This window comes from Cuculus canorus, chromosome 17 (genome assembly GCF_017976375.1).
Source record: "Cuculus canorus isolate bCucCan1 chromosome 17, bCucCan1.pri, whole genome shotgun sequence".
In the NCBI taxonomy this organism is placed as follows: domain Eukaryota; kingdom Metazoa; phylum Chordata; class Aves; order Cuculiformes; family Cuculidae; genus Cuculus; species Cuculus canorus.
In genome coordinates, this window is record NC_071417.1 from 14,485,513 (window position 1) to 14,501,759 (window position 16,247).

Consider the following 16,247-nt stretch of genomic DNA (forward strand, 5'->3'; position numbering starts at 1 on the left):
CTGAGGTCCCTGGTGTCCAAGAAAACCTCTGTGGCCCATAGAAACGGGCTGTCACAGTGCATAGCCTGCTCCGTGTGTCTCAAATGATCAGCCAAGAGCCAAGCCGGCACACGGCATTCCAGCTTGCAGTGGTTGGAGTGCCGTAAGTTTCGAGCTCATGCAACTGTCATTGAACTGGGATTCATTCTGGAAAATTAGTGAAAGTAGGCTTGCTTTGAGATTTGCAGTATATTAGAGCTTCAGCATGGAAATATTGCAGATTGTCAGAAACATCACAGTTATTTCTCTTAGGATTTTCCTACCCTTGCTTTGTCAGCATTAGTATCACAAAAACATTGCAACCCCACGTGGGTAGGTTCTGCTGCAAATTGACACGGGGTACAAACGTCTTGGCAAGAGCTGCCAGACTCCAATCCACTGTCAGGTGAAAGGTTTTGCTGACACACGATGGTGTCTGTAAGATATAGCCCCGAGACTGCTGAGGAGGAGGAGAACCACTCAGCATCCACAGGGGTGCAGAATTACAAGAAAACACCCTGTTTTTTGTAGTGGCTCAAATCAGGCCCATTTCCATCACCCACAAGCTGGCTGCGTTGCCAGTATGATCTATTTGAGATGCCATGGTGAGGAAGATAGCGCAGACCCTGCAACTGCAGACCTGCATGGGATACTCACTTCCCTTCTTCTCGTACCCGTAGCAGCTGGTAAGAAGACTTGAGCATAGAGATGAAGTTGTATTTGTTAAATAAAAAAGTAGAGTCCTGCGAAAGGTGTACAAACACGGATACTTGTAGCCGTGTGGTACCAAGCAGTCAGTGGGTCTCTGTAAATTTGTTTTATGCTAAGGTGAAAACATGTCTGCATGTTCTTTTTATGATGTGTAGAAGCACTACCCTTGGCTGAGTGTGTTTCCACTGCACAGGTACATGGAAACAAAACCAAAACTCTACCAAAGTCACATTCACACTTTCTTCTTCCATGTTTTAGTACCCATCACCCCACATCACTACTATCAAATTAATGCAATTGCCTTTTTTAAAGTGAAATCTGAGCAAGAGCTTTCTCTCCTGCTCTCAGAGCTCTCGACGAAGCGATGACGACACTTTAGAGGAACAGATCAGGAGAACAAGCGAGGATTCGCGAGCCCTGAGGGAATTAATGGAGGGAGAACGGGGAAAACTGAGACAGAGTTTGGAGGAGCTGCAGCGACTGCACAGCCAGGTTAGCAATTCCCACACTTTACACGTGGTCCTGTATTCATCCTCCAAGACATGCCTTCCATAGAAGATATCAACATGATAAATAACCCAGGAGGATTTGGGCCCGGACCAGTTTTGGTTGGAGGAGGGAGACTCTGCTAAACACAGTGCAGAGTATTCATGCGTTTAGGATCAGAGTTTTGGATAAGTTGTCTGAGGCCCATCTTAGACACCATCTCAAGCAGTGAAACTTCCTTTAAACCTTTCCCCTAATCTGTTTTTCAGCCAACCTGTCTCACTTAAAGTCTTCTCGTAAGAAGACTCCAAAGTACAAGGCTGCTTGATATGGGGACTGGAAAATCGTAGGTATCCAGTCTTACCCATCTTGCTTGCAGCCTTCCTAAAGGGTACATGGAATTGCCGGGTGGACAGAACAGGGCTGCTGTGCTCTGCATGGCGCAAGGTTCACCCGAGTCCACAGCAGCATCACAGAGCCCTCATAAATGCACACCCCCAGAATCTCAATCATAGCCAGCCTGGCCCAGGCAGCACCCAAGGGCCGAGAGGGCCCACGTAAGGCTAAGACAGTCTCAGCAGCAATGAATAATCCAAGCACAAAACCAACACCGCAGCCAAAGCACAGGATCACACTGCATCTGCACTGAATGTGGCATCGTCTGTGTCTGAGGTCCTGTGCCAAAAGCAGCAAATGGAGACAGGCAGCCAAGGAGGTACTCTGCAATCCCTGTCACTGTGGAACAAGGCTCCAAACACTAGAGATCTGGAGGCTGCACAGGAAGCAGCCTTTGGCACAGCTGCTCGTGCAGCACTACCTGCATTGGGGCACGGAATGGGATTAACGCCCTTGGCTGGTCTTGCCAGTGGTGCTGTGTTGCTCTTTCACCATACTCGTTTGGAGAAGAAAAAAGAAAACACATCCCTGTTCAGAAAGTCAGCACAGCCTGGAGTCTGACAGCCTTATGTAGGACTACGGGAGCTCCCACCATGGCAGCAACGAAGAAAGAGTGAGAGCATCATTAAATACCCCTGGCAGCGATGGCTGTATGTATATGAGAATGGGAAACAGTCTCGCTGACAAAGCAGCTGATTAGAGGCAGACTGTGGCGAGGGAGCAGCCCTGGCATCCGTCTTTCCTTGAGGACTGCACCTCTCAGTGATGCAGTCCCCCCAAGAGATGCCTTTGGGGGTCCAACCTTCCGCCTCCAGTGAGACATGAGCCCAGAGGCTCCTCTGGCCATGCTTCCATAGTCCTGTGCACCATCCACAGGTTCCCCCTTGCCCTTAAACACACCTGAGGGGAGATGGAGGGGGCAAGGGCTCGATCACCGCAACTTGACTGTGCTGACAGAGACCATTAGAGGCTTATTCACAGATTTTGAGTGCCTATCTGTACCCCAGCCTGCTTGGCTGGATCTAGCACCTCCTTACACGTGAGGCTTTGATAGGACACCAGGAGGGCGCAGCACTTGGTTGTTCTTTGCTGTGGCTGCTCTCCCCAAACTCCTTCCAGAAAGGACGAGAGGACCCATCCTGGATCACAAGTCTGCACCCCTGCCTCTACTTTTAGGGTTCTCTGACTACTGAAGCTCTGAATATTTAGGGAGCAAAGGGAAGAACGCTGTTCTACTTTCTTCTTGCACCTCTGTGTTATATGGAAAAAGATGGGGTATAACTACAAATGCAGCAGACGATGCTCTTGAGAAAGCACTCCGGCCTCACACAGCACGTACACGCCACCTGCAGCTTTTGCCCATCACCCAGCCTCGCACTTGCTCAAGGTTAATGATTATTCTCACCTCTTCTAGAAGAGACAATATTGTCTTCAGTTCAGTGGTAAAGCAAATCAATGCACATGGAAATGTGGTCTATCCGGGGCAGCAGTGCTTTGCTGCTTCCACATCCCTCTGTGCCGTTACTGGTATTGATATGATACGAAGGGAACTCCAACAGCTTTTGGGAATTCGTAGCACCACATGCGTTCATTTCTCGTGCTGAGAGCAAGGTGAGCTGGTGGAGACAGGAATCACCTCTGCCTCTGTCCATGCTGGGACGTGGTTTCATGCCTTCCGCCTGGTCCTTTTCTCCCCTCTGCAGCATCGCATTCTTACCTGAAACAGACAAAAACAGTTAAAACCCCAAACCTGTCTCTGAACGCAGATTCTTCGGTCATCTTGATCCACTCTCCCCTGGAATTTCAGGGGACATGCTCAGCACCTTTCACTTAGCTCCCACCACTGCTCTCCATCACATCACGGCCCTGCGCCGCAGCCCGTGCCGGGCTGCCAGAGGGCACAGCTCACATAGGCTCCCTGGGGAGCCTCTGCACACAGACAGGGCGCGTTCATGCCCTCCTCCCCCCCGACCCAGCCATGCCACGCTAACAGCAGATCCTCCCACGCCGCTGACGTGACAAGCCCTTTTTGACTGTCTACCCTCTATTTAAAGATTTCTTTGAGGATTCAAGCGTTTCTGAGCTACATTTAGAGAAAGGAGGTGAGTCAAATGCTGGAAGGGTTTCCAGGTGGTGGAGTGGCGTAACAGAGCATGTGTGTGCCCTAGACAAAGAAATTAAATGTGTATGAAATATAGCAAAGCTGTGCTAATGCAATCCTTGCATGATTTCACACCCTATTAACTCAGTCTGCACAGGACCAAAACGATAGATCATTTCTCAAGACTATTTAAGACTCCACACGTATTTTAAAGTCTAATTAAAATTGTAAGATGTGCCAGTAACACCTTCCACAGCGTGAAAGGGAATTTTCACCTTCTTTGTCTTCAGCTTCGTACTACTTCAAGAGACCCTCCCCGCAAAAATCTTATTTGCTGCTAAATGATGTTTGCAATAATTTAACCCTGGAAAGATCAGGATGCAACAGGCAGACTCAAAGGATGCGTGCACGAGATAAGCTGCTTGGAGAGGGGCGATATTGCAGCACTGATGCCACGGTGGTTGTAAAGCCCTTGGGACAGCCAAGTCCCAGGTGGGCGCTGCCCTGCACAGCGCTCGGTGCTGTTGCTGCATGTTCCTGAGGCCACTCTGATGGCTGATCTTGCTGAGACTGGCACTGTCGGCATCGCAGGGTGAGCCGGCACGCTGCACGGGGAGCTGCACCAGCGCTAACAGCCCCTTGCAGCAAGCACAGCTCGTCCGACAAGCCGGGGAGCTCAGCCTCCAGGTTGGCCCATGTGGGTTTTCCCCCCACACTAATGATGAATTTGCCTGAGCAACCCCGTGTTTCACACCCTCCCTCTGCCCACAGGTCACGCTGCTGAGTGTGGAAATGACGACACTGAAGGAGGAACGGGACCGGCTACGAGGTGCTGCTGAAGACAAGGAGACAAGTGAACGGCTCCTGCAGGCCATCAGGGACCGAGATGAGGCCATTGCCAAGTGAGTGGTGTGAGCGGCCAAGGCCAGGCTGGGTTAGCATATACACAGGGCCTTAGAAGGAGGGGTTTCACACCCTCCACAAATTCTAGTAGTTGTTACAAAGTGATGGAGTGAGTCTTTGCTTCGCTGGCGGTGGGAAATGGTGCCGGGGGCTTGGGAGCAGGGCAGATGCCGATTTCCAGTGCTGCCCGTGGCAGTATTGAGGGCATTTAGGAGGATGCCGTGAACTATGTTTTTGTCATCCTTAGTGCTGGTCTGAATTACAGCAAGAAGAAGACTTTAGGGAACCAAATGGAAAGACTATATCTGCCCTATTTGTCACACTTCTCTTCTTTTGCTCCTCCAGATACTCGACTCTGCTTTTCCTTTTATCACAGCTCTGCTTGCTCCCTAAACCATTTCTCTGGTCACACACTTTCCTTTCCTGTTCTAGGGTCTTTTTGCATCTCCAGTCCCCTCATTCTTTATTTCTCCTTTCAGGATCCTCCCATTGTTTTGACTCTATGTTTGCCGTCCTCCTTGTAGACCTGTGCAGTTTTGTCCCCCTTCCCTGGCTTTTGTGCAGGGCTTGTCACCAATCCCTGAGCGCTCTTTGCCCTGAGGAGAGGGACAGAAACATTCTGCCCCTGTGCTCTAGATAGAAAGGATACATCTGGTAATCTCTTCAACAAGCAGATGGGCCAGGACGCCACCAGTCCCTCTCCTTCTGGAAATGTCCAATACTCAAGCCCTCAGCAAGAGGAGGAGCACGAGAACATCGCACTTCTGAGGCTGCTGGGAGCTAAATCAGCACGCACAATCCCTTCATCTTTTTTTAAGTGACCCTATCATCTGTACTGCTCTTGCCCGGGTAGTTGGCTACCAAATTCCCATCATTGTCCTCTGTAACACCTCCATATGTTGGCAAAAATCAGGAGCTTCCAAGCTGCACTGCCAGGTGCAAGAGAGGTGGTTCTGACATTTCCAGTGCATGTGGGTTGCTAGTTCTGCTGTGGCTATGGCAACATGCTGCTGCCACGATAAATCCCTCGGTAATATCCAAGCAGCGATGGGGAGCTTCACAACAAAAGGCTATTTAAGATGTTCAATCCCGCAGCCAGGAGTGGAAGGGTACAGCTTCTCCCTGGTGGTTAATGACCCCGCCGGGACAAAGCGCTAATATTTACGGCTGACTGTCCTGCAGCGGCAGGAGCCCAGAGAAAGGGGGACGTGACACACGGATGAGTGGCGGGTGATTAATGAGCAGAAAGTAGCTGCAAGGGGAAGCAGACAAGTGTCTTGTTGCTAGAAATGAAAATGTCCCTCCATGGAGGGAGCGCACTGCTGCCTGGGCGGCTCGTGATACGCTCCTCACCTCACACCTCAAGGGTTAAGTCATTGTTGTTGAAGCTTTCCCATAAAAAACCCCCTAGCTCTGAACAGAAACAAAACCACTGCCTGAGGCAGATATCTGGCATGGAAAATTTTTAGCTTGAAGCTGAAGTTTGGCAACATAAGAAGCAAGAGGAAAATAGGATCCTGTAATAGGAGGTGTTAGGCAGCTGGTACCTGGAATATAAACACAAATTCCCAAATTGTTCTTCTGCAGGGAAGCACAAGGAATCCATTAGGAGGCAATGAATTAGGTACAGTTAATACCATGCAATTATTTCTCCTGAAAGTCTTTGCAAAGAAAGAGGGTTCCCAGCAAGTCATGTTATGGTTTCCCATCACACAGTAGTGAATTGAAAACTTAAGGTTTGTGTTCACCTGTGCGCTCCCAGCATGATAAAGAGCGTTTCCCAGCTTGGGCAGCTTAGGAAATTGCTCCTTCCTAAAGGATAACTCCTTTCCGCTAGCCAGTAGCAACTGGGGCATCTCAGCCACTGAGCACTCAGAGCCCTTTGGGCAACCCTGGAATGGTGTCACACGCCCAGTGACCACCAAATGACTGGAAAGAACTGCAGCGGCCGTGTTCCTGAGGGCCAGCACAACCCTGTTGAAACTGAGAGTTTCCTTAAAGCATAACATTTAATTCAAACAACTTTAACAGTTTGTCATTCTTATAAAGCATATGCTGGGATGAACTAACTTCCTTCTTTCCTTCCTTCCTTCCTTCCTTCCTTCCTTCCTTCCTTCCCTCCATCCAAGTCCCAACTGAAAGCAGAGTTGTACTCTCTGAGAGTTCTTTTGTCCGTCTGTTTGTTTTGTATTGCAACTTATTGATCCAGTGATCAGACACAGATCGTTTGGGTTTTAGCACATACCATTAGTAAACAGAGGAAAGAGAAAAATATTTATATGTAGATTCTACCTTGTTTTAGATGCCCAATTTTAATGGCAGATCCTGCACGTTATCCAGGCACGGTACGTTATCTTACACAGCAGTGTATCTGAATACCTTTTTCTGTTCTTCATCATGCTGGGTTTATAGTAATGATGTCTTCAGTTCTGACCCATTCTTCCACCAAATAAGTTGTCCAAAACCAGAGATGAACAGCTTAGGATCCGGGGACTTGCCAGTGAAAGGGATTGCTGACTTCTTCTTAAGAACATGTTTAACACTTCCTTTAAAATAAAAAAAAAAGAAAAGGTCACACGCCCCAATTTCTCTCTCTCCCCCCAGGAAGAACGCAGTGGAGGTAGAGCTGGCCAAGTGCAAGATCGACATGATGTCCCTCAACAGCCAACTGCTGGACGCCATCCAGCAGAAGGTGAACCTCTCGCAGCAGCTGGAGGCCTGGCAGGTGAGCAGCCCTCGTCGTCACAGAGCAGGGCTGGGGGGGCACATGGCCCAGGAGTGACTTTAGGTGGCTTTTTCCCCCCTCTCTGCGGGTTTACTGCATTTTTAGCCCAAGTGTCTATAGAGAGGAGTGTCTGCTTTCAGCTCTGCAGGAGCCAGTGATGCTGGGGTGCTTGGAGGGGTGAAACACAGCCCTCGCCTGCTCGAAGCCCTTCACCTGTGAGCTGTTAAATTATTATATACAGGAGTACTCACAGAAAATGGAGAAACAAATTGTATCTCATGGCTGCTCGCACCACGGGTACCGTACACTTTGCAGAGCGATGTGCTGCAGCCCAGGAAGGGAAGGTGTCCGTGCAAGAGATGTCCCTGGGCAGGCACTGCCTTGGGGAGGTGTCCTTGCATTTCCATAACAGAGCAGAAAAGTGGGAGGCAGAGAGGTTGTGGCAATTGCGGTGTAGCTGCGCTGTTTTCGTCAACTCAGAAGATCCAACAAGATGGAGAAGCAAAAATCCCATCTCTCCACTAAGGTAAAAAACCCAAAGCCACGGCAGTTCAGCGGCTGCCCCAAAGATGCTCTGCTTGGGATCAGTGGGAAAACCCACGTAGCAGAAAGCCCCTGGGAGCAGACAAAGCTGTCTCCTCCCAGAAACAAGCACCAAGGGAGGGCTACTGGAAGAGAAAACAAGCAGAATCAAGAGAAAATATCTGGGCCAGTTAAAGCACTTTGTTGCAGACCATGCGAGACCCCGACTCTGCTAACAACCAGCCTGACCGGTAGAAAACTTTCCCGTACAACCTCACTCCTGTTTCAACTCCACTGTGTTTTCGTTTCTCTTTTTTCTTTTTCTTTTCTTTCTCCTGCTTACAGTTTGCTTCCTCAGGGCTTTTTACTATCTGGCTCCTTTGGTTTCTGATCTAGTGGCCTTTCTCAGTTCCTGTACCAACAGCTTTAGTCGTACACCCCTCCTGCCTTTGAGGTGAGCTCCCCACACCCTCGCCAGGCATCCGCCATCTCCTCACCTGCTCCATTTGCTGCCGCCATCACCTGCATCCGTCTCTGTCCTCACCATCATCAGGCAAAAGGGGCCGGTGGGAGTCCACCAATATTCCACACGGACACTCCTGCCATCCCAGCACCGGGCCAGGGCACAAGGAGCAGCATCCCACACCCCACAGCGGGGCTTTACCCCCTCCCAGGTCACCGCAGGGGGAGGCAGGCTGAGGTGCACAGATCATTATATCATCTGTATTTGGCATATCTTGGATCTGGAAAACCGCTTGAAATACAGGCTGGGATTTATTTCTCAGCCTCGTTCTCTAGAGAGTGACATTCAGTGCTGTGCACAGGAGCTGCTTCAGTTTGGATGGGTGGTAGAAATCGAGACCTCCTTAGTAGTGTAGTGAGCATTTAGTGCTGGAATATCCCCATCTTAGGGTTTTATCCAGAGGTGTTTGCTTTCTCACTTCACGCTCTGTTGTCCAGTCACTGCAATCCCAGTCCTGCTCCCTGGGATGAGGATCAGGCCCGCTAGCACTGCAGAAAGTTGTCTCCAACATACTGACACCAAAAGTGTTATTATACAGTAGCAAAATAGTTTCCAAGCACCTGATGCCCCCAGAACAGGAGCTCAACACAGAGGCACAAACAAGTCAGGTGATTTACGGATTTTCGGAGCTGTTTCACAAAGCTATACGTCTCTGATAAAAAGGGATGAGATTCTGTACTTCAGCTGGGCATAAACGGAGGCTTTAATCTGATACACTTTTGCTCTTGTACACCTCTGGTCTGCACCTTACCACAGACCACCCACAAGACAACAGTTTTCTGTAAGCACATAATCCTGCAGGCTCTAACATTTGCCACAGGTGAAATCCTGCACATCAGAGCGTAGCACAGGAGCAGCAGATATGCACCTTTCCCCTATGCCTAATCTGACCCCCTCCAGTATTCATCATCTTCTTACTGGGGGCAGGAGGGGTGTTGCTGGGGGGTAGGAAAGGAATGTGGAGCAGACGTGGGAGTGAAGGGGGATGCTTCTCTGAAACGAGAGCTCGGTGGCTGCAGTGCAATAGCGACAGTGGCACCACTGGGTTAGAAAATGCTGCAGCCTCCGAGATCTCCTTGAGCAGCTTCAACCCTTATCTCATGCGAGAAGCCCGGCTCCAGCTCATGAAGAGGATATATGCCATTTGTACCTCCTTCAGCCTCACTCCTGAAAAGAGCAGGAACTGGTGCCCAGTATGCCCAGAGCACACCGGTTCCATGTTATCTAGCTTTATGGAATCACTTTATGAGACCTCATACCACTGGTGTTTGTCCTCCCTCCACGTCCCTGGAGACTCCTGCGCCCCTGCGCAGTGCCAAGGTGGGACCACAGCTCTGCCCCAGCCTCGCTGCATCCGTCTACCCCAAATCTGCGCAGCCGAGTGCTGTGCTCACCAATTCACAGGGACCTGAATGCAGTGCCCTCTCAATAGTGCATACTGTATTTATATTTATATATATATATATACACATTTTGTGTGTGTGTATATATATATATGTATATAAATCATACTCATCCCTTGTTATGTGGTTAACCAAGGACACAGATCTGCCGTGCTGGAGCCTGGGTGCCTACCCGATTTACTAGAAGAGGTGCCCTCAAAATCCAAGTGCTGTACATTTTCACATGGCAGCTTCACCTCTGGAAACCCATCTCACCTTAATGCTAATGTTTACCTTAACCTCTTGGACTCTCCCTCTGCCTTTCCTCTTTCCGGCCCTGCTCTAAAAAGATCCAAAGCTTCCCCAGTCCACGTAGCTCCGCACCCTCCTGCTTGCCCCGGCGAAGTCTCCATACTAAACTCAAGGCCAGACCGTAGCTATCAATCCTTTTCCCTGTAGAAAATGCTGCAACAAGAGATTAGCTGTCATTCAATTTTCCAGTCCGTGTTGGCTGGTTTTGTCCCGCATCAAGCGACAGAGCAGCTGGGGCATCCGCTGGGCGATGGCAGCGCCTTCCCTTCGTCTCAGCGCTGCCGTGATGGGCAGCGCTGCGCCAACAAACAGCACTTCCACCATTACAGCCCATCCAGAGTATCTTTGTTCTCACCAGTTAATGCCCTCAGTCCTAATCAGGGACTAAACCACTGGAGAACGGTGGATTTCTCCTGTGGGGCTACTTTGTGTACACGTTTTCACTAAGCTACAGTTTAAATATGCAATTATAGCAGAAATAATTTAGAAAGGTTTAAAATTTGTAGAAGTGATGGCCGGGTTTTCAAGGAATGCATTAACATATCATTAGCGGCAGCAGAACTGACTAATTATTTCCTGTAGAGCAATTTCACTGTGCTGCAAACATGGATTAAACCAGAGCAGTTCTGATACATCTGAAAACACAGAGTGCAGTTTTTCCTGCCAAGCAGTCAGTGAGAGCGCTCCCGCCGTCCTGCTGGCTCTGGAAGGAGCAGCTCTCGGGACGGTTGCGGCTGTCTCTTTAGTCAGGCTCCTGCAAAACACGCATGGCGTCTGGTGAGCCCCTCCGCTGCCGCAGCCCCTTCCCCGGGGAGCCCCGCTGAGGGTGGTGTGCGGGCAGCTCTGCTCCACGCGGCAAGCGCAGGACCTGCTCAGAACAGACATCCGTACTATTTCTGGCGTTTGCTTGCAGCCACATTCATTCTTTTATTTTCTTCTCCCCCCAAAAGGGACACCTGAAGCCACAGAGAAACATAGTTTAGGTGTGCCACAAGAGTCCCGAGCAGGTGTGATGCTCCTCTGTGAGAACACCTGAGCAACTTATCCCTCAGAATTGTGTGATTTACCTTCTCTGCTCACTAAAAAGCTTCACAGCAGCGAACAGGGCTGAGCCTGCTGCCAGGTGGGGAGCCAGACCTGTCCCCACTCTTGTCATGCCTCCTCCATCTCATCACAGCACGTTTCACACCCGTGTCAGCCACGTCCCTGTGTGACCTCCTTTGAGCATCAGCTACCACTGACAACCCTCTCCTCTCCCTCTGCTGCAGGATGACATGCACAGGGTCATTGACCAGCAGCTGATGGACAAACACCCGAAGGAATGGAGCCAGCTTGCTTATTCCTTCTCCAGTGGCTCCAGCGCAAAGCGGAGCGCCAGACCCTCCCCTGCGTTCAGGCCGGAGCAGCAAGGGGACGAGCCCGTGGGGGCAGAAGGGAACCGTCTCTTTTCCTTTTTCAAGAAAAATTAGGTTGAAAAAGAGAAACCTCTCCAACAATCCCTGCTTCGAGATGGGGAGCGGGGCAGCCGCCCCGCTTGCTGATGGACCCACCCGACTCTGAGCCACTAAGGAAGAAAGGGGCAGAGGAGATAACCTTGGAGACTCTGCACTATTTACACCGCACCTGCTCTGAACCAAATGTTTACATGAATTGGAGATTTGCAAATCGACGGTGGGATAATAATGGAAAGAAACTTTTCTTATTCTTTAAGTGAAGTGATAAACTTCAGGGTATATTTTAAGCGCTTTGACACAGTCCAGTTTCTGCTGTGAAGAATAAGCTGATTGTCTTAAAAGCAGCACTCTCATGCTGGAGAAGGAAATAAGCAGCTCCAAGACAAAGCAGCGCAGGGGACTGAGAACTGCTGCCACAGCGAGCACAGGAGGAAGAAGAGGGCCAAATGCAAGAGAAGAGAGAGGAGTCACTTACACCGCCCTCCAGTTGTGGCAGCTGTGATGTCCTTCATTCATCCCACTGAGACTGAAGTCGCTCCGGCCCCAGCATTGCCGTGTTTTCACAGGTGTAGCTTTCTCCGCGGCGAAGGTTGACCCTCACTGCAGATCTTGCCTGCGCGCCGCTCCCCCGCAGCTCTGCGGAGCCGTTCACCCGGCGCTGGGAATCCAGGCTCCTCGCGGATCAGGGCAGTTGTAAGATTGCTGATGTTGCTGTCTTCTCGAGCTCCCTCCTGTTATAGAGACAAGGGCTGCAGAGTCTGTAGTTACACAGAATGTTAAGGACTGACCATCTACAACGTTACAAACTGGATAAAAGTTGTGGGTGTTCAGTCCTGGGGCACCTACTGTCCCTCTGATGGCCAAAGGTAGCTGTGGAGATGTAACGAGTCACACATCTTTCCCTAAAGCCACGTACACCTCCCAAACAGAGCAAGAAACGTGTCGTTTTAACTGGACAGGCCCTTAAAAACTCTAACTAATAATTCACTGAAAGCCTATCTGTAATGATGTCAGTAGGTCTTTGATGCTGGGTTGGCAGACCTGATCCTCAGACAGCACGCAGGCATCTACCTTCGCTAAAGCCAAAGGCGATTAGGGTGTCGACAGAGCTCTGGGAAGCAAGCAGCTCACGCTGCCCCCGCAGCAACACGAGCTGTTGCCCGAGGACAAGCCCTGCCTGGGGGTCAGTTACTGCTCAGCCCTTCAGCCAGCGGGTACCTGAATCTCATTTTGGCTGAAGGTGATCAGAGCCTGCTTTGCTGTGAGCATGACTTACCAACAAGAAGGAACGTAGCTTATTTGTTGTATGCACACAGGGGTGCTGGAAATCCTGCAATACTTCAGTAGGGCCTTCCCTATGCACTGGATGGGCACCTTAACACAGTCTACCATCATAAACCAGCGAGGAATGCCAGCCTAAGCTCAGAGATGTCCTCCTGCTGTCATGCAGTTTTCACACGTTGTCCCAGCTCACAATGCCGACAGGCCCCGATTTGTTTCCCTGAAGCTTCCACCTACACTGTCCCACAGGAGACAGAGTTGGGTGCACAGTCAGCTCTGCCCTGCTCAGCAACTTAGGTGCTAGAACACCGTCCTACGGGGAGCTGCTCTCTGCTCGCTATTTGCAGTGACAAGCTTTCTGCTAGAATTGGGTATCAAACACCTTCTTCTAAGCAGCAGATGAGAGGTTGGTGGCTTGGGTTTTTGTATTATTATTCAGCTTACCTATGGGAGAGGACACCCATAATACCTCAGTACAAATATCCTTTCTGCCTACAAAGATTTCAGCATTCCCATATTTCCTTGTTAGCATGAAACTACCACACTGGTACGAAATCATCTTGCACTGAGCTCCATGTTGCAAGGAGCAGAGGACTCCTGAGGATTGAAAACAATGGTAAAAAGCAGAGTGGTAAAAAACATTTACTTGAAGGCAACGAAACCTGGATTGCAGATTCTGCTCCAGGAGATACTTGGGGGAAGCACCACCAGTACAACTTAACGCTTACAGGGAAAGGAATCTGGAGTCATTACAGGCAGGGAAGGGAACTAAACCTCTCCTCCCCGGCCAATGCTCAGCTGCTGAGTATCTGCTTGTATCCACTGTGCAAGGAGGGAAAGAGACTTAGTGCAGCGCTGAGCACACTCGCAGGATGGCAAGTTCTCCTGTACCTACGTTGTGGCTCTCAATAAGGCAGAGACACGAGGCACGCACTCAGCATCTCCTGCTGTCAGGACTGAGTTATGCCCATATGCATTAACATAAACTTTGATACCTGCAAAATTAGGCATGGATTCATGGATGCCAGCGATACCTGTGAACAGTTGTCTTATACACTGTTTGAAAACGATGCTCTGCTTATTGTGAGAGCCCTGTGAACATCTTGGTCCTCACAGACCTTTTTTCTGCTGTCAGCTGTCATTTCCCAGGCCCCAACAGCTCTCTCCAAGCCACATGCCCAGCAGCTGCGTGGAACTCTACCCCGTGAGGATGGATGGATGCAATCCCAAGGCAAGGGCCTTAACTTATCCAACAAAGATGCAGGAATGAGATGAAGAAAGGTGCCTTCTGCTACATGTTTGCTAAGAGGAAAGTGACTCATTCAGTTGCAGGGGTAGGCAATTGAAATGCACAGCACATCTCATCATTTAAGGAGGAACCTACCTGAACTCCATCGCAATTTTATTTATTTAATAACAGTGGTGGAAGAGATTGCAAGAGGAAAGTCAGCACGCTCTAAGGTACCAGCAGGTATGGTTTCTTAAAGCTAGTCCCTTAACCCTAAAGACTTAGTTGCACTACTAAACCCAGAAATACAAGAGAATTGGGTTTAATGAACTGGACCACACACCAAAGGAGACCTCCTTGTGCTGAGCTGCTACTCAACAGGAACAGAAACTGCCTTAACATAGCAGCTAGGTTTTGTTGTTTTGTTTTCTAAAACCTCACTGATGCAGTCCTTCCCATTCCCATTTGTCATGTTGCGTTTTAACAAGGTCCTGACTATTTCACCTTGAGCTGCCATTAAAACACTCATCTCCATCCTGTCGTGGCCGGGAGCCTGGAACCATCCTTGCCGAGTTGGTTCAGAAAATGCTCCACTTGTGGTATTTGATACTTCTATTACACACACGCATAAAGGAAACCGGCTCCAGTGAACGAGATGGAGGGCGCACATTAATCCAACAGGTACTCAGGATGCCAGAACAGATTGAAGGAGTGGGATCAGCAGCTCCGGATACAACACTCACCCTCGCTTTTGAGATAATGGTAAATAAAACAGTAGCGCTGCGCAGTCACTGTTCAAATATTGCACAGAGAAGAGATGCCCGCTGAGATTAAGGTTACAAAGAAGTTTCCCACAGTCAAGTTAGAAGTGACTGCTGGGACAAGTGTTTATTATGGTAGCCTAAGGGAGAAAGGATCAATCTTCCTTCAGAAAGCCCTGCAAGGGAACCAACTGTGAACAAGAAATGAGTCAGTGTAAATGGAAGGCAAGTCACTAGCACTTTATCTTAATACAAACTTAGATCAGCAGCTTGCCATGGAGATGAACAATAGATCAATTAATGACAATAGAATAATTTTGCACAGAGAAGCAAGGTTCCCGGCAGTGCCGCCTGCCCAAGGACTGGATAGCTGCACGCGCTTGTCCTACTTAGAGTGGTGAATTCCAGATCTGCCTCTACAGCAGGCGAACTCTCGACTCCCCACTCGGCTATAAAAAGCAAGATTGTGTTAACCAAAAAGCCAAGAAAGGAAGTGTCTGGGTGCTGCAGCAATGATTCCCTTGGATTGAGAGGGGGAAAGCACACAGCAGGGACAAGCAGAAAGAATGTATCTATAGATATGTACAGATACCACAGTGCTGTAATTTTTGTATGTAGCAGTAATGTAAATAAATGTATGGTTTTTATAAGATACATATTATACAAATCTATAAAGGCATATTTTTAGTAAAAACAATGCTATTTCTTTTGTAAATAGTTCTCTTCAGAATAAAACAGATCATTTATAAGATATGGTCTCAGCTCTCGAGTCACTGCTTCTCTTGCCTAACTGCAGAACAAGCTCACTTTTTGAACTGTCATCTTAACACCCAACAGCATCTCCAGTTCTTCATCAGCCCAAGAAATTCAGCCGCATAAAGCACTTGCATGCGTTCAGAAGAGAACGGCCCCAGAGAAAGAACACTTGAAGCATTTTCCGCTCTTGCCGCACAGGAAAATAGAAGGGTGAACTTGTAAATGTCCACCCTTTTGTATCCTTTACTGGCCTTTATACGGTGGGATAGTCACACTTTAGAGTTCAGACACAAAACACAGATGGACAATGAACACCTCCAGCTTATACCTGTTGTACTTCAGACCACCTACCTGCCCTCGGGAACCCGCTCCACCGCTGTACCGGAACAGCGCAGGCAGAACAGGCACCTTCCACTGTGAGCTCGTCACACTTTTCCAAAGGCGAGGACTGGCTTTCCGCAGCGGGCCTGTGCGCCAGGGGAAGCGAACGCTAAGGGCAGCAAGCACCGTGGTGGCTGTGTAGTTCCCATACAGCAAAACATAAGTTTTTTTCCTCCGGGAAAGCGGAGAGACTTCCAATGCTTTTTAACCAGCTCAGGGGCCAAACCCTGCTGCCTCCGAGGAGCAGTTTTCAAACCTCACTCAACACTTTTTGCAGAACAGGAAGATGAAGGATTTAGCGAAATCA

The 16,247-nt window shown here is 49.3% G+C and overlaps 1 protein-coding gene across 6 annotated transcripts in view; it reads left to right on the top strand.

The window, feature by feature from the left end:
• BICDL1 (BICD family like cargo adaptor 1) overlaps positions 1-15,560 on the top strand; it is a 48,051-nt gene extending 32,491 nt beyond the window's left edge. For 2 of the 6 annotated variants that reach the window (XM_054082750.1, XM_054082751.1), the window contains 4 exons: positions 1,078-1,221; positions 4,484-4,614; positions 7,220-7,340; positions 11,348-15,560. In XM_054082750.1, the coding sequence (XP_053938725.1) occupies positions 1,078-1,221; positions 4,484-4,614; positions 7,220-7,340; positions 11,348-11,548 (597 nt within the window). In that variant the 3' untranslated portion in view covers positions 11,549-15,560. Of the gene's footprint in view, positions 1-1,077; positions 1,222-4,483; positions 4,615-7,219; positions 7,341-8,207; positions 8,317-11,347 lie in introns of all 6 variants that reach the window. The other 4 variants (XM_054082752.1, XM_054082753.1, XR_008452759.1 and 1 more) reach the window with 3 other exon arrangements.
• Positions 15,561-16,247: the final 687 nt, after the last annotated feature.